General features: G+C 37.5%; 1 protein-coding gene across 1 annotated transcript in view; it reads left to right on the forward strand.

The window, feature by feature from the left end:
- The window catches only part of LOC132007102 (testis-expressed protein 11-like), a 208,448-nt gene that overhangs the window by 88,677 nt on the left and 92,145 nt on the right, over positions 1–27,626 (forward strand). Inside the window, exons 6-12 of the mRNA XM_059385234.1 lie at positions 836–960; positions 3,656–3,741; positions 7,164–7,220; positions 10,327–10,367; positions 12,376–12,462; positions 19,925–19,995; positions 21,436–21,552. Coding sequence (XP_059241217.1) covers positions 836–960; positions 3,656–3,741; positions 7,164–7,220; positions 10,327–10,367; positions 12,376–12,462; positions 19,925–19,995; positions 21,436–21,552 — 584 coding nt within the window. The remainder of the gene's footprint in view (positions 1–835; positions 961–3,655; positions 3,742–7,163; positions 7,221–10,326; positions 10,368–12,375; positions 12,463–19,924; positions 19,996–21,435; positions 21,553–27,626) is intronic.

Genomic DNA, 27,626 nt, shown 5'->3' on the forward strand with positions numbered 1-27,626 from the left:
TCCAGAGTGGCTGCACCAGCTTGCATTCCCACCAACAGTGTAGGAGGGTTCCCCTTTCTCCGCATCCTCGCCAGCATCTGTCATTTCCTGACTTGTTGATTTTAGCCATTCTGACTGGTGTGAGGTGATATCTCATTGTGGTTTTGATTTGTATTTCCCTGATGCCGAGTGTTATGGAGCACTTTTTCATGTGTCTGTTGGCCATCTGGATGGATTGAGTATTTTTTATGATTATATTTATCTCACCTTTTGGCTTATTAGCTCTATTTTTTTCTTATTTTAATTGTTAACTTAAGTTCTATAGTGTATACATTTAACTTATTGTAGTCTGTCTTTAAGATACATAATGGAATGTAATGCCACCATTCATCTTTAAGTTTCATTCCATTTTAGATTCCCTTTTATGAATGTACCACAATGTATTTAGCCCATCGATTATTGATGGAGTTTAGGTTGGTTCTATACTGTACTCTTAAAAAATTGCTGGGTAAACATATTTGTATGTTTTTGTTCTCTTTTGCAAGTATATCCATGGGATAAATTCACAGAGGTGAATTGCTCAGTTGGGCACTTTTTTGACATTCAAGTCCTCCTTGACTGTTTAGCAATTTAGATGACTTTATGAAAATTAACTAATATTTTAAAGATACTAGTGCTCTTTGAACACTGCATCAAACTAATAATATACTGTATGTTGGCTAATTGAACTTAATAAAAGAAAAGATATCGGTGCCCTTAAAATGAGTTCCAAAATCACTGTGTTAAAATTAATCATATATAACTATTATTTTTGATAAGAGTATCTCATTTTTTAAATTGTTTCCTTCTTTTTCAGCTTTGCGGGCAATTACCACATTAGAGAAGTTATTAATACCTGAAGTTCCAGAGGAGAATGAGCTACTTCTAGATAGAGAGTCACCTGTCATGCTTCTCAGTTTAGCTGCCCAGTTTGCTCTAGAGGTAATTCTTATGTATTTATCCACAAGATTTTTACCTCTTTTTTCCATTTTGAGAGACAATTAATGGAACTCTTTAGAGGAGTTTGCTACAAAGAAAAGAAACTGGCCAGAAGTTGGTGGAAGAAGTAGGATCAGAGGTTTGTTGGTTTATTTGAGATGGGATGAATGAGAGTGCTTATCTGCTGATGGAAATGACCTAGTAAGAGAATAAAAAGTTGGCAATGTGTGTGAGAGAGAAAAGAGAATTATTAGAGCGATGTCCTTAAATAGGTAAGAGGTGATGGACACAAGTGTATAAATTCTGGGACTGGCTTTAGGAAAGAAAATGGATAGTTATCTATGATAGCAGTTGAGAAGTTAAGAGTATGTGGTGTAGTTCCTGGTATATGAATAAATGTGGTAGTGGGAATCTGGAAGGCTTTTTTTCCTGACAGCTTCAGTTTTTTCAACAAAGTAGGAAACAAGGTCATCACCAGAAGTGAGAATGGAAGAGGAGATGTTGGGGAGTTTGAGAAGATGGGTAAGGTATAAACTAATGATGCAGGAAAGCAAGAAAGTGAATGACATGCTAGTGTGGGATGCTTGCCCAGTAAGTATTTGATGAAGTTTTAAAATAAAAGAAATAGTTGTACAGGTTTTTATCCAGCCACTTTTAGCTGCATGGATATAGGCACAAAAGTGAGTAGAAAGTTGGATTTAACCAGGTTCATGGTTTTGCCAGATGAATAAAATGAAGCAAAGGAGTAGTAGTAGGAAAATCAGAAAAAAGGAAGTGATTATTGTTAATCCCCATGGAATTTAAACTGGTCATGGAGGAGGATATCAAAGGGATGAGGGACGTGAAAAATTCATAGCATGAATGAATTGGAGGTCTAAGTGCAGTTGAAGGATTGCTGGAGTAACAGAAGGGAGTGAATTAGAAAGGTGGTCAGAGAGTGGAATACATGAAACAGAGCAGGGTGCAGGACCAGGGTGAGGAAGTGAGGCACTTAAGGAAGCACCCACTTTCTGAGTCATGCAAGTGCAGAGTTGGTTCTTGTGTGACCCTAAGTGTGAGTGCCTTCTTAAATTTTATACCTTAAGAGCCCCACTTACATCACTTAGGTTACCCTAGTCCCAGCCCTGACTGGGAGTATGGTAGGTTTGCAACCACTAGTTATGACAGAGTCCAACACAGAGATCAGTAGAACAGAATAGAAAACCCAGAAATACACACATAATTATACGGTCAATTAATTTTCAGCAAAGGAGGAGAGAATATGCAATCGGAAAAAGAGAGTCTGTTTAGCATTTGCTAAACCACCATTTGGTGCTGGGGGAAACTGGACACTTACATGCAAAAGAATGAAACTGAATCACTTTTTTACACCATACACAAAAATAAACTCAAAATGGATTAAAGACCAAAATGTGAGACTTGAACTCATAAAAATCCTAGAAGAGACCACAGGCAGTAATTTCTCTGACATCAGCCATAGCAGCAGTTTTCTAGATATGTCTCCTGAGGCAAGGGAAATAATAATAAACTATTGTGACTACATCAAAATAAAAAGCTTCTCCACAGTGAAGGAAATAATCAACAAACATAAAAGAATGTACTGAATAGAAGAAGATATTTGCAAATGAAATAGCCAATAAATGGGCAGTATCAAAAATATATAAAGAACCAACACAACTTCAACACCCCCCCCAAAAATAATCCAGTTTAAAAATGGGCAGAAGACATGAACAGACATTTCTTCAAAGAAAACTTAGAGACGGCCAACAAATTCATGAGAAGACAATAGTAATGAAAGGGTACAGTCAATAACTGTGTTAGTTAACAGCTAAGATAGAGTAGAAATCAAGGAACTAAGAGACTAGAATATTAGGAGGATCATCTATCTATATACTGAAAGTGCCAAAAACTAAGACAGGAGTAGTTTTTTGAGAAAATAACTGTGCAGTAGATAAGTCATCAAGAAATGGGAAGAAATGGCCAGAAAGCTGGTAGATCAGCACAATGAATTGGTGGGTGATATAGTCTGATTGCAGGAAATTCAAAGCTAGGGAATTGGGGGTTGGGAAAGGGAGAATAATTTTCAAAACAGCAATGAAGAGCAAAAACACTGCCTACTCCATCTCCAGTTCTATGAGTAGAAGGGAAATGAGAGAAAAATCACCACTACTTCAGAGGGCTTCTTTGGAAGCAGTATCCTTGGTGGGATCTAGATTTCCATTACAGAAAGAATGTTAAGGGAACTTTCAGGGAAGGGGTTGCTCACAGAGAAGATTTTGATGATAACAAATGAACTTCAGAAAGCATATGTGGAAAGGTTGGGGGAGTTGGGGAGAAATGCAAAAAGAGGGGTTCATAGAGCTTTATGGGGATTCAGGTACTAGAAATGAAGGTCTGGGGTTCTTTTGGTTACTGCCAATGAACAGGGATAAAGATCACAATAAGATTAGTCTTAGTGGGTTCATGGCAGTGTTGGCCAGTCTAAATATTTATGGTAGGGAGGAGTGGATTTCTGAGGCCAATATGAACCTGTTCTGTTTTTGTCAATGAGTTGTTTCTTCATTCTATCATCTTGCATTGGCTCTTTCGATAATATAAAATGAACAAGTTCAGATTTTTTTCTTGTCCTTAGGGGACAGGAATACAGGTAACATTTTGTAAGTACCACTTTGAGTTGTAATTTATTTGTCGTTTTTAGAATGGACAACAAATTGTGGCAGGAAAAGCTTTGGAATATTTAGCTCGATATTCAGAAGACCCGCAACAAGTCCTTACAGCTTTAAAGTAAGTGATTCATATCCTGTAGATGTGAAAGAATTTCCTGTTACTCTGGGTCTATAAACTTTGTCAAAATAGTACTGATATGATGTGATCAGGCCTACTATACCAACTATTATTTTAAATTTTTTCCAAGCTTTTTTGAGATATAATTGACATATAACATATAAATTTAAGGTGTATAACCTGATGACTTGAAACATGCATATATTATGAAATGATTGACACAACAAAATTAGTCGACATATTTAGCACCTCATGAAATTACAGTTTCTTTGTGTGTGGTAAGAACATTTAAGATTTAGTTTCTTCCCAGCTTTCAAATATATAATACAGTCTTATTAACTATAGTCACCATGCTCTACATTAGATCCCCAACTTATACATCTTACAATATGAAGTTTATACCCTTTAACCAACATTTCCCCACTTCTTCCATACCCAGCTCCTAGCAAACACCATTCTACTCTGTTTCTGTGTTTTTCACTTTTTTAAAAAAAGATTCATCACATAAGTGAGATAGTATAGTATTTGTCTTTCTTTGTCTTTTCACTTAGTACAAGGCTCTCAAAGTCCATCCATGTTGTCACAAAGGGCAGGATTTCCTTCTTTTCAGTGGCTAAATAATATTCCTGTGGGGGTGGGGTACCTGGGTGGCTCATTCAGTTAAGTGTCTGACTCTTGATTTGGGCTCAGGTCACGATCTCAGGGTCATGAGATCAAGACCCACATCAGGCCCTGTGCTGGGTGTGGAGTCTGCTTGAGACTCTCTTCTCTCCCTCTACTCCTCCCTGCACTCACACTCTCTCTCTCTCTCTCTCTCAAATAAATAAATTTTAAAAAGATACTCCTTTGTGGGGTGCCTGGGTGGCTCGGTCATTAAGCGGCTGCCTTTGGCTCAGGTCATGATCCCGGGGTCCTGGGATCGAGCCCCACATCGGGCTCCCTGCTTGGCGGGAAGCCTGCTTCTCCCTCTCCCACTCCCCTTGCTTCTGTTCCCTCTCTCACTGTGTCTCTGTCAGTCAATTAAATAAATACAAATCTTTAAAAAATATTCATGTGTGTGTGTGTACATATCACATTTTTCTTTAGCTATTCATCTCTCAGTGGATACTTAGGTTGTTTCCATGTCTTGGCTATTATGAATAATGCTGCAGTGAACATGAGGGTTCAGGTAGCTTTTTGAGATAGTGATTTCTTTCCTTTGGATCTATACCCAAAAGTGGGATTGCTGGATCATATGGTAGTTCTGTTTTTAATTTTTGAGGAACCTCCATACTATTTTCTAATGTACCAATTTCTGTTTCTACCAAGGATTTCAAAGGTTTTCCTCTTTTCCACATCCTCACCAAAACTTATCTGTCTTTTTGATACTGGCCATTCTAACAGGTGTAAGGTGATGCCTCTTTGTGGTCTTGATTTACATTTCCCTGATGATTAGTGATGTTCAGCATCTGAAAAGATGTATTTGTTGACCATGCATGTCTTCTTTGGAAAAATATCTATTCAAGTCCTTTGGCCATTTTTAAATCAGATTATTTCTATTTTGTTTTATTTATTTCTATTTGTTTTCTGAGCTGTATATGCTCCTTATTTGTTTTGTATAGTAACCCCTTATCAGATACATGGTTTGTATTTTCTCCTATTCTGTAGGTTTTTTCATTTTGTTTCACTTGCTATACAGAAGCTTTGTGGTTTGATGCCGTCCCACTTGCCCACTTTTGCTTGTGCTTTGGGTGTCCTGTCCAAAAAGTCACTGTCAAAGAGCTTTTCCTCTATGATTTCTTTCAGGGGGTTTACTGGTTTCAGGTCTTAAGTGTTTAATCCATTTCAAGTTGATTTTTGTGAGTAGTGAAAGGTGGTGGCCCCATTTCTTTTTTTTTTGCATGTGAATATCCAGTTTTACCAACAACATTTATTGAAAAGACTGTCTTTCCCCCCATTGAATATTCTTGGCTCTCTTCTCAAATATTAGTTAACATGGTCTATACATGGTTTATACGTGGGTTTATTTCTAGGCTCTCTATTCTGTTCTTTTTGTGTGCTGGCACCATGCTATTTTGATTCCTATAGCTTTGTAGTATAGTTTGAAACCAGGAAGTGTGATGTCTCCAGCTTTTTTATACTTCTTTCTCAAGGTTGCTTTAGCTGTTCAGGGTATTTTGTGTTTCCATATGAATTTTGGGATTTTTTTTTCTATTTCTGTGAAAAATGTCTCTGGAAATTTGATAGGGATGCTTAAAGTTAAAAAAAAAAAAAAAGATATCAGTTGGGAGTGCCAGTCAGTTAATCTGCTTTTGGCTCAGGTCATGATCTCAGGGTCCTGGAATCAAACTCCTCTTTGGGCTCCCTGGTCAGCAGGGAGTCTGTTTCTCCCTCTCCTTCTGTCCCTCCCCACTGCTCTACACGTACGCATGCACTCTCAAATAATCTTTTAAAAAAAAGACATCAGTTGAATTTGATTTTTCCCCCTTTTCTCTTTCTGTGAGGGAAAATGGTTTATCAAAAGGGAACTTTTACATACAGTAGTAAGATAGAGGATGAGGTTAGGGCATGATAGCTTCTAATGTAACTGAGAATATGTCATGGGCAAAGTCAGAAACCAGAAGGGTTCTATAGTGGTTTTCCTATTGGTCAACTACATTTTTTTAAAAGATTTTATTTATTTGTCAGAGAGAGAGAGGGAGAGTGAGCAAGCACAGACAGAGTGGCAGGCAGAGGCAGAGGGAGAAGCAGGCTCCCTGCTGAGCAAGGAGCCCGATGTGGGACTCGATCCCACAACGCTGGGATCATGACCTGAGCCGAAGGCAGCTGCTTAACCAACTGAGCCACCCAGGCGTCCCTGGTCAACTACATTTGAAAAGGAATGGAGTCACAGAAATAACTATCAGAGGAGTCTTGAGTTACTTACATTCCTTCAGTCAGTTAAGTATCTAAAATCATTCAGGATAGATGGTATTTTAAAGAAGATTTTTAACGTTTAAAACTTTATAAGCTACCTTATTTTGTTAGTTCATCATGCTGTCAGGTCCCCTTGAAAGAATAGTCGTTCTAGTTTACATGGTACCCAAAGGCCAGCTCCAGGCTCCTTAAGAAACATTAAGATTTGTATTTCATATCTGATGTTCTAGCAGGTGATTTGGAGCAGTGATATATAAACAGTGGAACTATTTAAGAATTTGTCATAAACAGAACTTTTGCTTTTAAATGGTTTTCTTAAATTACTCTCCCCAACTTACAAAATTTGCGTGTTTTCATTACAATCATTAAAACAATACAAAGATCTGTAAGTAAAATAAAATTAGTCTCCTCCTTACCCTCTCTTTTCTCACTTCTGCCTCCTGGGGTAATCAAGATTAATAAGGTGGTAAATACTCTTTCACATGGTTTTTCCTAAGCATCAGTTTTTGTATTACTTTACCATACAGGTGTTTGTTTCGTCTAGTTCTCCCAAGAGTTTCTCAGATGCCAGAATCTGAAAGCAAGTAAGTTATTTCAACAGAAATTATTCCATTAGAATAATTATTATTAGAATAATAATAATGATTCCATTAGAATAATTATATGTAACTTCTAATATAAACCTTATGTTGAGAGATGTCCAGTATAGTAAGATCAATATAGGCTCTGGGGCCAGTCTTTCTGGGTTCATATCCTGGCTCTACCTCTTACTGGATGTGTAACCTGGGCTTTTATTTCCCCATCTGTAAAACGAGAATAGAATAGTACCTACCTTACAGGGTTGCTGTGATGACTCAATGAGTAAATACGTGAAAACACTTAGAAGAGTGCCAAGCACTTACTAAGCCCTCAGTAATGTTAGGTATGATTTACTATTGTATTGCATCTATTTCCCCCTTTCTTAACATGAGACATATATAGTTATATTTCTTACTTTGCCACAGAAACATATAACCTGGTCAGCTCACTGATTGTGAATCTGTATCAGCTCAGCCAGGAGTACTCAAATATCTTTCTGCTCAGAGTTTCTATGGCATAAGACATCAAGAACTTAACACTTGGTGGAAGAATTAGGTCACCAATTTCTAATTCACAAAATTCACTACCTCCTAATGATTTGAAAGAAAACTCTATTGCAGGTCTTGATTAGGGATAAGTTTCAGAGAAGTAATTGCTCATCTCTGTATTCTCTATTTAGATAGAAACTGTATAATAGTGTATCTCTTATTTTGCTTTTGCTTTATATATAATTTGTACCCAGAGGCAATACATTTCTTCAGCTAAATTCTTTGGGAAATAATCTGTGACCAAGATAATATTGGACTGATGAATTAACTTTTTTCATGACACAAATTTTACCCAAGCATAAATTTTGCCTCTTCTTAGCAGACTCTATGACTATATTAGAAGGGAATACAAAAAACTAAAAAAAGATATTGAAAAAATCTTCAATCTTAATAATGGCCAAATATTTGATGATATTAAGACATTAATTTTTAGACATATGATAGTGTGGTTATGTTTTGTTAAAGAATCTTTCTCTTTTAGTGATACATCCTAAAATATTTATGGATGAAATGATAGGAAGTCTGTAATTGGCTTCAAAATAATAGGAAAGGGAAAGGAATGGGTGGAGGTAGAATTGAAACAAGATTGATGATGAGTTTAATAATTACTGAAGCTGGGTAATGGGTACATGTGGATGCACTTGTCGGTTAACATAGAAACATCTTGGAAATTTTCCACAATAAAAAGTTTTAAAATACATTGATATTGTAATAGACTGATGGCATCTACAGTTGTGGTGAACATGGCATAATGTGTAGACCTGTCTAGTCACGGTGTTGTATACCTGAAACTAGTGTTACATTATGTGTCAGCTATACTGCAATTTTCAAAACTTTAAAAAGTCATTTAAAATTTTTAAAAAAAGAAAAGAAACTCAGAAATCAAACATAGCTAGTAGATTATAAGATTTCTTTGAGGACTAGGACTATTTATATTTATATTGTATCTCTGAAACCTAGGACAGTTCTGACATATAATAGTCACTCAGTTTATTTAAGTAGCTGAGTATCAATTAGTTATTTACAAGAAGACTTTTAGTACTGGTCTTAAGTGCTTCATATTCTATGTAATTGTGACATATAGTCAAACCTTATTCATTAAAACCAATTTGGAAATGGGGAAAGGAATCCTGTTTAAATTAATGGTAAACTTAAATTACAGAATAGTTTAAAAATAGATCTTTATTAATTTATAATAAATATAGTCATAAAGAACATCTGCTAGCAGTGTTTTCAGATAACAGTCAGAACCTTATTTAACAAAGATTATTTAAAAAAAAAATAAAAGCCCATTCAGTGGAAGAGTCTGAGAATTGAGTTCCAGTTTCAGTTATTTCACTAACTCCAGTTCATCTTAGACAACAACTTATTTTAACTTACCTAAGCTTTATTTTTTTTCATCTGTTAAATAAAAAAGCTAGACTGGGTAATTTTTAAAGTTCCTTTCTCTTCTAAAAAACTGATGGTTTTCATTTAGCAGTATCTACCTAAGTGTTATAACAACTCCCGTGCTAAAATTTTTTAAAGCAGTTTGGCTTTTAAATAGACTATATATACATCCCTATCCAGGTCCTCATTCTTATTTTATACTATGTATTTACGTTAATGGACCCTTATTTATTTTATAGTCACTGAATTAAATAAGTGAGGATGTCAACTTTAGATCAGCTGAAACTCACATCAGTGAAGTTTACTTTAAGAAGTTATTTTAAGTAAACCAGACTTCTAATATTTATGTATGAGAAAGCTCTACTTTTCCTGAAGCATGGTCTTTATTATGTAATACTAGAGCTCCTCATGATAATTCCAGTCTAATAGTATACTCTACTTCCTCTTAACTTCCTTAGTTGAGCTTGCCAGTACTTCCATATTCATTCCTTTGTTCAGTAAAGTGACATGTTTTCCTCCATTAAAATTTATATACCCCCTAAGGAAATTTGACAAAGGGTCAAGAGACCTGTGTAGTAGTCCTGGAATTGTCATTAATTACATGATATTAGACACATCATCCTCCATTTCCAGATCTGTTTCCTCATCTATAAAATGAAGAGTCTGGACTGGATAAGTGGTTTTTGAAATATATTTCAGAACCCTGGAAATTCTGTGGCACTGCCTCAGGGACTTCCAGGAAAATGAGGCTCTAGGCCTCTACCCACCACTGGTTCAAACAGAGTAGTAAACTTACATCTTTTCTTGTATATTAGATTTTCATTAAAGTTTATTTGAAACAAGGGTTCTAATTCCCTTCTTCAAAAAAGAAAAAGCTTGAAAATCACAAAAATCACCCTCTGCTTTCAAATTCAGTGACCCTCAGCCATTGAAATCCTTTACTCAGAGTAAGAGTAGAAGGGGAAGACAGAAAAAATGTGAGAACACTGGGGAATGAGGAACAGTATCCTGTAGTGAAAAATAGGGTTGAAATGATAGGTTGGAACCTCGAACAGTGAAATTCACAATTTTGCATTATCTTTGCGTAGCTCTCTTGGGGTCTCATTTTGGTACTTTTTTGTAGTAAAGCTTTGGAATGGAACAGTAGGAAAATACTCTTTTCTTTATTTTTTAGAAAGAAAGAAATGGATAGACTTTTGACTTGCTTGAATACAGGTAAATACCGTCTTGGTTATTTTCAGTCCTTCATCTTCCCTCTGTCCTCTATTAAATTCTCCAGGTACATAACTCAGACAGACTTCATGTTTGAGTTAAGCTTCATGCTTTTATTAATGTTTGCCATAGAAGTCTACTTTGGTTTCTTTATTCACAAGCAGAGGAAAGTTTGTCATCACTAACATTCATTTCCAAATGTGATTTCTTCTCTCCTTTCATTCCAGTTTATTTTATTTAAAGATTTTATTTATTTATTTGACAGAGAGATCACAAGCAGACAAGAGAGGCAAGCAGAGAAAGGAAGCAGGCTCCCTGCTGAGCAGAGAGCTCCATGCAGGGCTCAGTCCCAGGACCCTGAGATCATGACCTGAGCCGAAGGCAGAGGCTTAAACCACTGAGCCACCCAGGCATCCATATTCCAATTTATTTTAAAGAGAGTTCCTTCTTTCCTTCTGTCCTTTCTGTCTGTCCTTATTGCTACTTGATCCTAACCTAAGAATAGAACAGGTGAAAAAGGATCAAGACAAATAAAAATGCTGTGCACCCTGTTAATTTTCATGCCCTCTGAATCAGATTCAGATAGTTTACTTTTTTATTTTGGAAACTTGTTTATCAAACTACCCAAGGCTGTGTCATCTCCTCTATCTACTAATAACTCCTCCCTCTTCACTTTAAGCTAACCTCCTAGCCACATCAATTTCTTTTTTCCAGCGCTGTGCTTTCTTAGCCAGTGTCACTTTTGCCTAACAGCTCTTCCTATTTCCACTACCCAAGTACCTACTTCCTTGTGTCCAGAACATCTTAGAAATTCTCTTCTCTTTATTCACTAGTTCAATTTTACACCTCAAATACCTATCACTAAGATGTTAAATATAACAAAGTGGTTTAGAAACCAAGGCTTTTAGAAACCCAGGGGCGCCTGGGTGGTTCAGTCATTAAGTGTGCACCTTCAGCTCAGGTCAAGATCCTGGGGTCTTGGGATTGAACCCTGCACCGGGCTCCCTGATCGGCGGGAAGCCTGCTTCTTTCTTTCCCACTTCCCCTGCTTGTGTTCCCTCTCTTGCTGTGTCTCTCTGTCTGCCAAATAAAATCTTAGAAAAAGGGGCACCTGGGTGGCTCAGTGGGTTAAGCCTCTACCTTCAGCTCAGGTCATGATCTCAGGGTCCTGGGATTGAGCCCCACATCAGGCTCTCTGCTCAGCGGGAAGCCTGCTTCCCCCTCTCTCTCTGCCTGCCTCTCTGCCTACTTGTGATCTCTGTCAAATAAATAAATAAAATCTTTTTAAAAATCTTAGAAAAAGAAACCGATGTTTTCAAACTTGGCTGTTTGGTATTCTTACCTTTGAGAAGGGTATATGGATATGTAATAAATGTCTTGTGATGATGATAACATGTTCTGGTTCTTTGGTGTGCTTGCTGTGGGAGCTCAATAAGTATTACAGCAGCCTATCAATACTCTCCCAGTTCTCAATCTCCATTTCAGTCTTTTTTTTAAAGATTTTATTTATTTATTTGACAGAGATCACAAGTGGGCAGAGAGGCAGGCAGAGAGAGAGGGGGAAGCAGGCTCCCCACCAAGCAGAGAGCCCAGTGCGGGGCTCGATCCCAGGACCCTGGGATCATGACCTGAGATGAAGGCAGAGGCTTTTAACCCACTGAGCCACCCAGGCACCCCTCCATTTCAGTCTTTTTAATGATTGTTCTTATTCTTTTATTTCCTTACGTGTAAATCCTATCTTTCTGCCTCAGGTGGTGAATGATTAGGTAAAATTTTAAATCTCTCCAAAGATGTGTTTTTCCCCACCAGAGTTTGAGTTAACTGCTTCTTGGAGCTTTGGTAATGCTTTGTGTCATTTTAATTACTTTTTGGTATGTACCTATGCACATACATAAACAAAAAGAACTTTCTAATTTCAAACTCATGTGTGACTATTTTTAAGGCAGTAGTAATAATTTTGCTAGAGTATGAAGTAGAAGACCTCACTATAAAATCTTTCTGTTCAATGCAGCACTCCTGAAACTCTCCCAGTCTTTCAATGGAGAGGCCTCAACTTCAGACTCAAGGGTTAATGAAGCTCATTGGTTTCGAAAAATAGGTAAGAGGATATCCTGTAGCTATGGGAAACTGGGTGGTGGTAGAATCAGACATAGGTGGATTCAAATTACGGGGTTTTTTTTAGAAGATTTCATTTATTTATTTGAGAGAGAGCGAGTGAGCTGGGGGAGGAGGAAAGGGAAAGGGACAAGCAGACTCCCCGCTGCCCATGGGGCCTGATCTCATGACTCTGAGATCACAACATGAGCTGAAACTGAGAGCTGGACACCCAGCCAACTGAGCCACCCAGATGCCCCAAATTCTGGCTCTTTTATGTGTAGATGTGGGTATAAGGATAACTTCCTTAATCTCAGTTTCATTATTTATTAAAGGAGAACAATTATACATACTTCATAGGGCTAGTAAGTATTTTAAACAAAACCATGTATGTACCTGGGACATAGTAGGTCCCAGATAAAAATGAGGACTTACAACTGCAGGTCCCCAAGGCTATGCTCTTAAATTTAATATAGAATGCCTAACTTATCTCTAAATTTGATTCATCAAGAATAAACTATCTATGGGATGCCTGGCTGGCTCAGTAAGTACAACATGCAACTCTTGATCTCTGAGTTATGAGTCATGAGTTTGAGCCCCATGTTGGCCATAGAGATTACATAAAAAAATAAAAACAAAAAGTAAACTACATGCAACAAATTGGATGAATCTCACAAACATAATGTTGAACAAAAGTCAGACATTGATTTCATTTATATGTGATTTAAAAAGCAGGCAAAATTTTAATTTATGATATTAGAACTGAAGATAGTGGTTTCCCTTGAAGGGAGTTGGACTTGAATAAGGGTGGTTGGGTTGCTTCTGAGTTTTTGGTAATGATCAAGGTCTGTGTTGATTTGGATTGGTTACATCATTATATTCACTTTGAAAATTCATCAAGCTAACCAATTATAAGATGTGTAATTTACTTTATTAGGCTTAATTTCAGTAAAAACACTTAAATTGTAGAGGCAATTGCTTCTCGGCCTTTTGGCTGAGATCAAGTATAAAAATTGTGGAGGCAGTTATTACAGTGGTAAGTAATCAGGAGCAATTAAGCAGCAATGTCACAAAGCAGACTGGTTTTCGTGAATCTTTCTTCTGCTTTATGGGGTTTACTTGGACTCTAAGCTAGGAGAAAATGGAATAAACTCAGCAATCTGGCTTCTCAGAAACTTACGCAACTAATTGAAAGTAACACACATTTAAACTGTAGAAAGGTTTAATGACTTCGATCTTTTGGAATTTTGAAAAGTTATTTTCCAATACTTCTTTTACTGAATTTTAATTTTAATTTTCCAATGTGAAGATTATGCTTAATGTTGCCAGATGGAGACTTCCAGTGCTCTGTGAAAGATGTGAATATAACAATTTCTTTCAGCCTTTGATTCTAGGGTACCCTGTTCTTTGCTGAACTCTTTTTCTTTTCAAATTTTTATTTAAATTTCACTTAGCTAAGATATAATGTAATATTAGTTTCAGGTGTAGAATTCAGCGATTCATCACTTACATACAACAACGAGTGTTCATCACAAATGCCTTCCTTAATACCCATCACTGTTTAACCTATCCCCCTGCCCACCTGAGCACCAGCAATCCTCACTTTGTTCTCTATAGTTAGGAGTCTCGTTTCTTGGTTTGCCTGTCTTTTTTTCCCCTTGTGTTGATCTGTTTTATTTTTTAAATTCCACATATGAGTGAAATCATATGTATTTGTCTTTCTCTGACTGACTTATTTCACTTAGCCTAATACTCTGTAGCTCCATCCATATTGTTGCAAATGGCAAGATTTCATTCTTTTTATGGCTGAGTATATATACCACATCTTTTTTTTTAAGATTTTATTTATTTATTTGACAGTCAGAGATCACAAGTAGGCAGAGAGGCAGGCAGAGAGAGAGAGAGGGAAGCAGGCTCCCCACCGAGCAGAGAGCCCAATGTGAGGCTCATTCCCAGGACCATGGGATCATGATCTGAGCCGAAGGCAGAGGCTTTAACCCACTGAGCCACCCAGGCACCCCTGTATACCACATCTTTATCTGTACATCAGTTGATGGACATTTGGGCTGTTTCCATAATTTGGCTGTTGTAGAAAAGGCTGCTATAAAAACATCAGGGTGCATGTAGCCTTTTGAATCAGTATTTCTGTATTCTTCGGGTAAATACCTAGTGGTGCAGTTGCTAGATCATAGGCCAGGTCTGTTTTTAACGTTCTGATGATCTTCTCCATGTTCATGAGAGATATTGGCCTGTAGTACTCATTTTTTAGTAGAGTTTTTGTTTGGTTTTGGAATTGGGGTAATGCTGGCCTTATAGAATGAGTTTGGAAGTTCACCTTCCTTTTCTATTTTTTGGAACAGTTTGAAAAGAGTAGGTGCTAGCTCTTGTTTAAGTATTTGGTAGGATTTCCCTGTGAAACCATCTGGCCCAGGACTTTTGTTTGTTTGGGAAATTTTTGATTACTGATTCAGTTTCTTTACTGGTTATCAGTCTGTTCAAATTTTCTATTTCTTCCTGTTTCAGTTTTGGTAATGTATATGTTTCTAGGAATTAATCCATGTTTTTCTAAGTTGTCCAGTTTGTTGGCATATTATTTTTAATAAGATTCTCTTACAATTGTTTGTATTTCTGTGGTGTTGATTGTTATTTGCCCTCTCTCATTTGTGGTTTTCTTTACTTGGGTCCTTTCTCTTTTCTATTTGATAAATCCAACTAGAGGTTTATCAATTTTATTGTTTTTTTTTCCCCAAGAACTAGTACCTGGTTTCATTGCTCTGTTTTTGTTTTTAAATATTTATTTATTAAGAGAGAGCACAGCAGAGGGGAGGGGTAGAGGGAGAGAGGAAATCATGGAAAGACAAGAGGCTTGATCTTAGGACCCTGAGATTATGACCTGAGCCAAAACCAAGAAATGGACACCCAACTGACTGTGCCACCCAGATGCCCCTTCATTTATCTGTTCTACTGTTTGTTTTTTTTTTAGTTTCCTTATAGTTTATTTCTGCTCTAATTTTTATTATTTCCCTTCTTCTGATGGCTTTAGGCTTCATTTGTTGTTCTTTTTCTAGCTAGTATAGGTTTAAACATAGGATGTTTATTTGAGATTTCTCTTCTTGAGGTAGGCCTATATTGCTATATACTGCCCTCAGAGGACCGCTTCTGCTGTATCTCAAAGGTTTTGAACCATTGTGTTTCCATGTATTTTTTTAATTTCTTCTTTGGTTACCTGGTTGACCCATTCATTCTTTAGTAGCATGTTGTTTAACCTCCATGTATTTGTGGCCTTTCCTAGTTTTTTCTTGTGGTTCACTTCAAGTTTTACAGTGTTATAGTCAGAAAATATTCAAGTTATGATCTCAATCTTTTTGTACTTGTTGAGGCCTGATTTGACCTAGTGTGTGATTTCCTCTGGAGACTGTCACATGTGCACTTGAAAAGAATGTGTATTCTGCTGCTTTGGGATGAAATGTTCTGAATATATTTGTTAAGTCCATCTGGTCTAGTGTGTCATTCAAAGCCATTGTTTCCTTGTTGATTTTCTGCTTAGATGGTCTGTCCACTGCTATAAGTGGGGTATTAAAGTCTCCTACTATTATTGTATTATTACCAATGAATTCCTTTATATTTGTTAGTAATTTTTTATATATTTGGGTGCCCAAATTTTGGTTGCATAACTATTTATAATTGTTAGATCTTCTTTTTTTAATTAAATTTAATTTTTTTTCAGTGTTCCAAGATTCATTGTTTATACACCACACCCAGTGCTCCATGCAATATGTGCCCTCCTTAATACCCACCACCAGGCTCACCCATCACCCATCCCCTCCCCTCCAAAACCTTCAGTTTGTTTCTCACATCTTCTTGCTGGATTGTCCCCTTTGTTATTATATAGGACCCTTCTTTGTCTGTTGTTATAGTCTTTGTTTTAAAGTCCAGTTTGTCTCATATAAATATCGATACTCCCATTTTTTAAAAATATCCCTTAGTAGGATAGATGTTTCTCCATGCCCTCACTTTGAATCTGCAGGTCCTTAGGTCTAAAATGAGTCTCTTGTAGGTAGCATATAGATGGGACTTGTGTTTTTATCCTTTCTGATGCCCTATACCTTTTGACTGGAACATTTGGTCCATTTACATTCACAGTAATTATTGATAAGATATGTATTTAGTGCCATTTTATTGCTTGTTTTGTCATTGTTACTGGAGATTTTGCTTGTTCCTTTCTAGTCTTTGTCATTTTTAAATTTCTCTTTCCCACTCAAAGAGTACCCTTTAATATTATTTGCAGGGCTGATTTAGTGGTCACAAACTCCTTTAGTTTTTGTTTGGGAAACTTTTTCTCTCTCCTTCTATTCTGAATGATAGCCTTGCTGGATAGAGTATTCTTGGCTGCAGATTTTTCCCATTCTGCATGTTGAATATATTATGGCACTCCCTTCTGGCTTGCCAAGTTTCTGTGGAGAGATCTGCAGCTAACCTTATGGGTCTTCCCTTGAAAGTTAAGAACTTCTTTTGTCTTGCTGTTTTTAGAATTTTTTTCTTTATCACCACATTTTGCAAATTTAATTACAGTATGTCTTGCTATTGGTCTGCTTTTATTGATCTTAATGGGAGTTCTCTGTGTCTCCTGGATTGGTATGTCTGTTTTTTCCCTCAGATTAGGGAGGGTCTCAATTATGATTTCCTCGAATAAACCTGCTTCCTTTTCCTTCTCTTCTTCTTTTGGGACTCTTGTGATATGAATGGTATTACATTTGATGGAATCACTGAGTTCCCTAAGTCTATTCTCGTGATCTATAACTACCCTTTCTGTCTTTTGTGCAGCTTCATTATTTTCTATTATTCTATCTTCTTTATACTTAATTGTTCCTTTGCTTCTTCCATCCTTGTCATCATTACATACAGTTGGTTTTGAATCTTAATTACTGCATTTTTCATGTCATTGTTTTTTTAACTTATATCTCTGCAATAAAGGTCTTCCTGAAGTCTTCCATACTCTTTTCAAGCCCAGTGTGTATCCTTATGATTGTTGCTTTAAATTCTGTATCAGGCATGTGACTTATATCTGTCTCGATTATATCTCTAGCCATGACCTTTTCTTGTTCTTTCTTTCTTTTTTTTTCTTGTTCTTTCTTTTGAGATTAATCCCTCCATCTTGGCATTTTGTCTATGTCTCTTTCTTCTGTGTGTGCCTGTTATGGTTCCTGCTCCTGAGAGTAATGGCTGTATGAAAAAGAGGTCACCTAGTGCTCACGGCCTGGGCACTAAAGGGAGTATCTCTTATATGTGCTGTGTGCACTCTGTTGCTGTGGTTTGACTGCTTTATTCCTCAGGTCATTTGTCTGCAGAGACATGCCTTGCCTGCAGCGGACATTGTTTGGACCTTAGCCAGAGTGTAGGGAGTGTTTTGTTGTTGTTTGTTTGTTTGTTTTTTAAAGTTTATTTATTTGACAGACAGAGATCACAAGTAGGCAGAGAGGCAGGCAGAGAGAAAGAAGGAAGCAGGCTCCCTGCTGAGCAGAGAACCCGATGTGGGGCTCCATCCTGGGACCCTGAGATCATGACTTGAGCCGAAGGCAGAGGCTTTTACCCACTGAGCCACCCAGGCACCCCATGTAGGGAGTTTTAATTAGGCAGGCTCTGGTCTGCTTGTTAAATGAGACCTGATGCTACTTCTACTAGAACTGAAGAAGCCTTGCAAAACTTTTTGGTCGGTGGTTGAGGTTCATGCAGAGGTTTCTGCTGGCCTTCCAGGGAAGGGGCCTGCTACACTGGGATTGAGGCACACTTGCCAGAGTAGGGCAGTACCAACAGAGCACAGTGGGGCCAAGACTTGGTATTAGCGGGTTAGGAAGCCAGTGTTGATGCTGTTCTGTTTCCTGAAGTTCATTTATGCCGAGGAGCACGGGAGGGGAAAGGCATCAGCCAGCTCCATTTTTCCTGGAGTGTGGTTTCCGTGCTTGCTGTTCTGAGGGAGTCACTCCCAGAAGAGCGAATAGTTTCCTCTTGTATATACAGGCATTTTTCAGATTGCTCTTTTCACACTGTCTCCAGGTTGATTGCCTGCCTGAAGCAGTGTAGTTCACTTTGGGCTCTATCCTAGCCAAGTGTGCTAACCACTGAAACTCCAAGCTTTAGTGAACTGGGTAGCAGGGACCTGCTCTTGTCTTCTGGGGAGAGTCTTGCTCTGTTGGGGGTGATGCAGGTTTGACCCCGAAGGGCAGCTGCCCCAGAGTGCAAGGGTGTGGGATTCAGAGCAGAGCAACCTAAACAACCAGCATCCTGGTTAGCTGCCCTCAGCATGTATCTCTGCCTATGCTGGGGGTTAGGGGGCGGAAATGCACCTGCTGGCTCGCTTTTTTGTCCCTGGAGAGGCAACTCCTAGAATGAGACCTCTCACAGATGTGCTCCAAGAAGAGTGCATAGTCTCTCCCCATGTGCCAGAGGCAACCTTCACATTGCCTTGTCTTCCCCCAGGTTTACTTGCCTGCCTTCTTTCCAGGAGTGCAGCAGTGCCCTTATGGCTCTATCCAAGCCATGCCCACGGACCTCTAAATATCCAGTCTTTGAGCCCCACTGGTGGCAAAAACTCACAAAAATCAGCCCCTCTCATTTTCCTAGCCAGTGGCTTTGGGGAAGTGTTCACCTTGTGCATATCCCTGTGTGCTCCACTGTCTCTTGCCTTTCTCCATAACCAGGGCTCCCTCCCCTCCACAGCACCCATGACCCATTTCTCCTTAAAACCACATCTCCGCACATCCTGCCTTCCTCAGTGTGGACTCTTCTCTCCCTCTGGTTGTGCAGTTTGTTCTGCCAGTGCTCGGGTCGATTTCTTAGGTATTCAGAATCATTTGATTAGTTATTTAACTGTGTTCAAGGGATGAGGCAAGCTGCTATCTTAGCTCCCCACCTCTTTGTCGAATTTTAACATACTTTTATGAATTCTGGTGGTGAACTCCTTGGTGATCCTTATTTTTTAGAGGGATCTATTCCAACTAAGAATGTATTATATGGGGGGCGCTGGGGTGGCTCAGTGGGTTAAGGCCTCTGCTTTTGGCTTGGGTCATGGTCCCAGGGTCCTGGGATTGAGCCCTGCATCAGGCACTCTGCTCGGCAGGGAGCCTGCTTCCCTCTCTCTCTCTCTGCCTGCCTCTCTGCCTACTTGTGATCTCTGTCAAATAAATAAATAAAATCTTAAAAAAAGAAAGAATGTATTTCATGTTCCCAGTTTTTATTTTAAAAAAATCAGCACTACCTCCATTAGTTACTGGCAAGATTCAAAGATTGGAAGTTATAAAAGTCTCTAAATTTACCTGAAAAAATTTCTCTAAAAATCTAAAGTTAGCTTTAGAAACTAATGAAACTCCTCATTAGTATATTAATATTTAAAAATGTAGGTAGTAAAGATTATAATGGCACAGATTAAACAGATTTTCATAATCTTATCATTTCATATTAACTTTCAGCTTGGAACTTGGCTGTGCAGTGTGGCAAAGACCCAGTGGCAATGAGAGAATTTTTCATCCTCTCTTATAAGGTAAGTCTCTTCTAGTAAGTATCTCACGAATGGACCACAGCAAAGATAGACCACTGTGGCTATTTTCAAGGGCAAAATATAAAGGGACATGGGCTTTTAATCTAGAAACTTTTAAAATACACGTCTAAACAGTAATGACCTAAGGAGCATTTGTTCCTTATAGGATACAATGTGCAGATATGAAGCATTTCTCCACATAGCAAAATATTATAAACAACCATCAGAGAGATTAAAGTTTTACCATAAGAGACTTATTTCTTTGCTTTTGAAGGAATTCAGTCTCCCAGAGTCCTATATTAAAATATAACTCTCTTTAGGAAAGGAATACTCTTAAGTTGTCAACCAATAAAACATTAGGAAGGTTTATAAATCTGTAGGAGTGTAGAATAGTTATCTGAGGAAATGAGGAGGTAAAAATAATACTAAGAATCTTGGGCCTACTTTATAATTTTTCGTAGAGCAGGTTGTTTGTGTAAGGATTTATAAGCTTACTTTGCAATTATAAGCATTTTTAAATAGTCATTACTCTCCAAGGTCAAGATTAAATGCCAGAAAGTAAGCAATATTGACGAGAAAATAAAAGGAGAGGGGCTAAGAATGTCTCTCTTACACATTCAGGAGTATATCATCTGATATGTTGAGATAGATTAAATGTTAAGAGTTTTAGAACTAGAAAGAACTATAGAGATAATCTAGCATAACTCCCTCATTTTATGTATTAGTAACCTGAGACCTATAGAGATAAGGTGTTTTGAAATGCTGTTAATTTAGTGAAAGTGATGATTATGATCACTAAACGTTTTGGGAGATGAAAAAATAGTCTTTGAAAGTTCAGGTATAATTGCCATTTAAATTAGGTGAAATGAATTAGTTTTAGTTTGAACATTTGTGATAGCACTAGTAGGGTTCTATGTAAGAATCCCAAGGGCCTTAGAGGTTTATTGTAGTAAAAGCTGGGAGTTTTTTCTAAAGTTAGAGGACAAGGCTTAATGATGAGGTTATGCCTAATAATGCTTGTCAAGATTTGACATTGTATCTTTCAACCATGACAATATATGTGCTAATTTCAGCTCTATTCAATACAAAGGGGAAATCTATTTGCCAGGGGAAAAATCACTTAGAAATTACAACATAAAGCAAGAAATAAATCACTAGATAGAAATACAGGGCCAAACGACAGTACCTATCACTGGGAAGATAGGAAAATTGCAAAGAAATGAAGCTTTTTATCTCCAGAAAGGTTCTTAAAAACAATGGGAAGTAATATAAAATTAAAACCGTAAATCAGTGTTTATAGTCTATATCATTTTTAAGGTGAGATGTGTTTTTCCAGCTGAATTTTTTCATTCAGACAGGATGTTGCTGATTTTCATTCTGATTGTTTCTGTTCACCTGGCAGAATTCACAGTATTCAATGATGTTCTGGTTATTTCTTATCAGCTGTCCCAGTTTTGTCCTTCTGATCAAGTAATTCTGATTGCACAGAAAACATGTTTACTTATGGCAGCTGCAGTTGATCTAGAGCAAGGGAGAAAAGCTTCAACAGCTTTTGAACAGGTAATGTGCTACCTTCAAAGAAAACACAAGAAAGAGTTTAGTGTGCTATTTGGTGTGTTTGCCTTCCCTGATGCAGTTCTTTCTGATTCTCTTTAAAGAACCCTTTCATCCTTTCCAGGAGCATCTTGATTTCAAAGGTTTGTAATGGTTCATTCCTTCCTAAGAAAAGGTCACATTTGGCTTAGCCTCTTCTTTTAAAAATATTGAGTATCTCTTCTTTTAAAATGCCTCTTCCCATGGACCACTCTTTCCAAATCTGTTTTTAGATATTCTTCATCATCTCCCTGCAATCATATGTGGCCCATAAGAAAGACTTTTCTCTATTTTTGTTACCTTTTATACATTCTCTAAGGAAGAATTTTTCTATCTCCACAGCTTCAGTAGCCAGCTCATTATTTACTTGGATTGTTTTTCTTCACTCTAATTGCATTTGCTTTCTTTGACCCACACCCTTAAATATTTTATCAGTAATTCAGTTTTAACAACAAAAAGAATTCCTACCTTTGCCTCAATTCCACTCCTAGCTTTGTTAAACCTTACCCCTTTAAGAAAATGCCAACATTAACATCTAAGAAAATTGTCTCCAAGCTGGACCACTAGCATTTTTGGTATGATTTTAAGATCTGGTTCTCTCTGCTTTTACTCTCTTACCTAGACAAAGAAAACTTCCCAATTTCCCATACTTGCCAGCTTTTCTTTCCAAATGGTACAAAATCCTTCTTGCTGTTTATTTCCTTCCTTCCGTTAATTGCTTCTTCCATGTGATTCTTCAGATCTGGAACAAACTGTCACCAGATCTCTGCCAGCATATTTCCCTTCCTTTCTGTTCCCTGTTGACTTCAACTCAAAAAACATTTGAGTAGGGACGCCTGGGTGGCTCAGTTGGTTGGACGACTGCCTTCGGCTCAGGTCATGATCCTGGATTCCTGGGATCGAGTCCCGCATAGGGCTCCCAGCTCCACGGGGAGTCTGCTTCTCCCTCTGACCTTCTCCTCGCTCATGCTCTCTCTCGCTGTCTCTCTCTCAAATAAATAAATAAAATATTTAAAAAAAAAAAAAAACATTTGAGTATTAAGTAGTTTGCTAGGTACTAGAGATAAAGAAGACAAAATCCTTAATCTTGAGAAGTAAAGGGACCTCTTTTTAGAAACCTTTCCATTTTAAAAGAATGTGAGAAAAGAATCTTATGTGCCCCAGAGCAAAACCAAAAACAATCATTTTGCTTCTTAAAAAGCATGGGTAAATACAATTTTATTCTCAATAAGGCCTTGTGTTTTACTTAAAAAGAGTAATAACTTCCTAGTTTTCACGTAATGCTTTTAACCTTTTTAAAAAGTTTTTCTCGGTCACTCAGAGTCAGTTGAGCATGCGACTCGATTTCAGCTCTAGTCAGGATCTCAGGGTTGTGAGATTGAGCTCCGCCCCACACTGGGCTTGGTGCTCCGCAGGGAGTCGGCTTGAGATTCTCTCTACTGCTTCTCCCTGTCCCTCTGCTCCTCCCTCCATTCACACACTGCACTCTCTCTGGAAAATAAACAAATCTTTTTTTAAAAAGTTTTTCCCTTAAATTGGTGGTCCTGACTTTGTTAAATTTTGTATCTTAATGAATAGAGATCAAATTGATGTGAGGGAAATTTCACAAATTCTTAAGTACAGTCCTTAATTGTTTTGTTTGTTTCCAACAACTGTTCTTTTTTGTGTTCTTTCTCTTGCAAATGTTAATGGTTTCTAAGAACTCTAACCTAGTAACCCTTCTATAATCTTCTTTGCTTTTGAAAGAATATCTGTTTAGGTAATGGAAGATGAATTTCTGCCTTTTACCATCTGAGTCTGGTCCCTGTAAATTAGACCGTGGTGTTCTGCTTGTCTAATGAAGAATTGTTGAATTCTGTTCTATTTATCTGCTCCTTGTTCTCTAAAGGCTCATAAATTTGAGTATTTCCAAATAAGTAGATGATGAAGGAATGTAGATGGAATGTATAGTTTTATCAACATTATCTTTACTCTCCTGAGTATGAGCTGCGGGGAAGTGAGGGATGCTTTAAAAAAAATACAGCAGTTGTGGGGCGCCTGGGTGGCTCAGTGGATTAAAGCCTCTGCCTTCTGCTCAGGTCATGATTTCAGGGTCCTGGTATCGAGCCCTGCATCCGGCTTTCTGCTCAGCAGGGATCCTGCTTGCTCCTCTCTCTCTCTCTGCCTGTTTCTCTGCCTACTTGTGATCTCTGCCTCTCAAATAAATAAAATCTTAAAAAAAATACAGCAGTTGTAATATACCATTGTGTGTGTGTGTGTGTGTGTGTGTGTGTACACACCACATCTTCTTATCCACTTATCTATCAGTGGACAGTTGGGTTGCTTCTGTATCTTGGCTTTTATAAAACAATGCTGCAGTGAGCATAAGGATGCATATATCTTTTTGAATTAGTGTTTTTGTTTTCCTTGGTAAATACCCAGTAGTAGAATTACTGGGTCATATGGTATTTCCTTACTTAATTTTTTTTCAACTCTTTACATGTGTGAACAGTCTTATTTATTTCAGGTGAAAATGAAATCTGTACTTAAGTTCAAACCAAAAAGTGAGAACATATTAACTAATGCATGTCATATAAGAATCTTACGTTGATATGCTTTCAGTTTTCCCTTCCCTTCCATCTTTTGTTATTGTTATTGTACATTTTACTTTTACATATGTTATAAACTCTCAATATATTGTTCTTAGTTTTGAGTAGGCTGTAAATTTATTTTTAGAGCTGTTAATAGAAGTTAAATGTTCTTTAAATTTATATATGTTTTGAGGGCTGCCTTGAATCATTTCTTTGTTGAGATCCAGAATATTGTTTGATATCCTATTCCTTTTGCCTCAAGAACTTTAACATTCTTTGTAGTGTCGATCTATTGAATTTACCCATCTTTTTCTGAAAAAGCATTTTTCCTTTATTTTTCATAGTTTTGCTGTGTGTAGAACTTAGAGCCATCAGTTATTTTTAATTTTAGCACTTTAAGGATGTCACTCCACTGTTGTTGGGCTTGCACAATTGCTGAGGAGTCTGTTAGCCTCATCTTTGTTCTATATACAGATATCTTTTGTTTTCCCATTGACTGTCTATAAGATTTTCTCTTTTATCATTGTTTTGTAGCAGTTCGAATATAGTATATCTAGGTTAAAATTGAAAAAAAAAATCCTTGCCATTCTTTGAGCATTTTTGCAACTATGGTTTGATGTCTTTAATTTTGAAAAATTCTTGACCACTGTCTCTTCAGATGTTTTTTCTGTCCTGTTTATCTCTTTTCCTCCTAGGTTTCAAATTACATATATAGTAGACTATATGATATTGTCCCACAATATGTTGTATTGTTTCTTTTTTTCTCATTTTTCTCAGTATAAATATCAAATATTAATATGTAAATATTAAACAACATAGTACTGCACAAGCAGGGTGCCAAATAAGAAATCGAACAGTAGGGGCGCCTGGGTGGCTCAGTGGGTTAATGCCTCTGCCTTCGGCTTGGGTCATGATCCCGGGGTCATGGAATCAAGCCCTGCATTGGGCTCTCTGCTCAGCAGGGAGCCTGCTTTCCTTTCACTCTCTCTGCCTGCCTCTCTGCCTACTTATGATCTCAGTCTGTCAAATAAATAAATAAAATCTTTTTAAAATATTTAAAATAAAGAAATCAAACAGCAGGGCACCTGGGTGGCTCAGTGGGTTAAACCTCTGCCTTTGGCTCAGGTCATGATCTCAGGGTCCTGGGATCAAGCCCCACATCGGGCTCTCTGCTCAGCAGGGAGCCTGCTTCCCCCTCTCTCTCTGTCTGCCTCTCTGCCTACTTGTGACCTCTCTCTCTCTATCTAAGAAATAAAAAAAAAAATCAAACAGCAAATAAAAATATGTCTCAAAACAAATACATAAAAAAGGAAAGCCTGGTGGGTGGCTCAGTTGTTGGGCGTCTGCCTTCAGCTCTGGTCTAGCTAAAGTTTAGTAGAGGAAGGAAATAACAAAGAAAAATCAGAAATTAATAAAATAGAGACCAGAATAAATAATAACATAACATTGAAAGTAATGACCAGGTTTTCCAAAATAAAATAAAATAAAATTGGTAATGCTTTAACTCCATTAATTTAGAAGAAAGACAAGACCCAAAAACCAAAGTGAGAAATGGATAACAACACAAAAGCTAACCACAGAAATACGTAGGGTGATAACAGATAACTATTAACAATGCTGTCCTAACAAATCAGAAATCTTCTTAGACCAATAACAAGAAGTGAATATTGAATTAGGAATCAAAAATCTCACAACACAGAAAAGCCCAAGACTACATGGTTTCCTTGGTGAATTCTGCCAAACATATAAAATATAATTAGTAACAGTCTTTATCAAAATCTTACAAATTGTGGAATGGAGGGAACACATTCAGAATCATTCTGTGAAGCCAGTATTACCTTGATATTAGTGGAGATACAAGAACAAAAAAGTCCAGTCTGTACAATGTAAGTATTACTACTCTTTCTTTCTTTTTTTAAAAATTTAATTTAATTTAAATTTTTTTCAGTGTTCCAAGATTTCATTGTTTATGCACCAGACCCAGTGATCCATGCAATACCTGCCCTCCTTAATACCCCCTACCAGGCTCACACCACCCCCTACCCTCCCAAAAACCCTCAATTTGTTTCTCAGAGTCCATGGTCTCTCATGGTTTGTCTCCTCCGATTTCTCCCAGCTCACTTCTCTTCATCTCCCAATGTCTTCTGGGTTATTCCGTATGCTCCATTTGCATGATAAATGGTTCTCCATCCCCTCACTTTCAATCTGCAGGTATCTTTAGGTCTAAAATGAGTCTCTTATTGGCAACATATAAATGCGTCTTGTTTTTAATCCATTCAGACTCCCTGTGTCTTTTGATTGGAACATTTAGTCCATTCACGTTGAAAGTAATTCTAGAGAAATATCTATTTAGTGCTATTTTATAATTTGTTTTGTCATTGTTTCTGGAGATTTTCTCTAATTTTCTCTGACTGAAAGAGTCCCTACTTTAATATTTCTTGCAGGGCTAATTTAGTGGTCACAAACTGCTTTAGTTTTTGTTTGGGAAACTCTTTCTCTCCTTTTATTCTGAATGATAGCCATGCTGGATAGAGTATTCTTGGCTGCAGATGTTTTCCATTCTGCATGCTGAATATATCATGCCACTTTCTTCTGGTTTACCAAGTTTCTGTTGAGAAATCTCTAGCTAGCCTTATGGGTTTCCCTTAAGGGCCTCTTTTTTGCCTTGCTGCTTTTAGAATTTTTTCTTTATCACTGTCTTTTTCCAGTTTAATTACAGTATGTCTTGGTGTTGGTCTGCTTTTGTTGATACTGATGGCAATCCTCTATGCCTCCTAGATCTCAATGTCTCTTTCCTTCCCCAGATTAGGGATGTTTTCTGCTATTATTTCCTGAAATAAATTTTCTGCCCACTTTTCTCTTTCTTCTGAGACTGCTATAATATGAATGTTACTACATTTCATGGATTCATTGAGTTCCCTAAGTCTCTTCTCATGTTGCATAATTCTTCTTTGTGTCTTTTGTTCAGCTTCATTATTTTACATTATTTTATCTTCTAGGTCACTAATTCATTCCTCTGCTGCTTCCAGTTTGTTGTTCATTGCATCAAGCCTGCTTTTGATCTTGCTTATTGTACCCTTCATCTCTGATTCTTTTTTAACTCTTTTATCTTTGTGGTAAGGGTCTCACTGGTGTTTTCTATTCTTCTCTGAAGCCCAGTGAGTATCCTTATGATTATTCTTTAAATTCTCTGTCAGGGGGCACCTAGGTGGCTCATTAGTTAAGCAACTGACTCTTGATATCCTCTCAAGTCATGATCTCAGGGTCATGAGATTGAGTCTCGTGTTGGGCTCTGTGCTTAGCAGGGAGTTTGCTTGAGATTCTCTCTCTCTCTCTCCCCCTCTCCCTCATCCACCCCCACTATCTCGCTTGCTCTCTTTCTCTGTAAAGTGAATGAATGAATTCTTTTTTTTTAAATTTTTTATTTTTTTTATAAACATATATTTTTATCCCCAGGGGTACAGGTCTGTG

The sequence above is a fragment of the Mustela nigripes genome, chromosome X, assembly GCF_022355385.1.
Source record: "Mustela nigripes isolate SB6536 chromosome X, MUSNIG.SB6536, whole genome shotgun sequence".
Lineage (NCBI taxonomy): Eukaryota > Metazoa > Chordata > Mammalia > Carnivora > Mustelidae > Mustela > Mustela nigripes.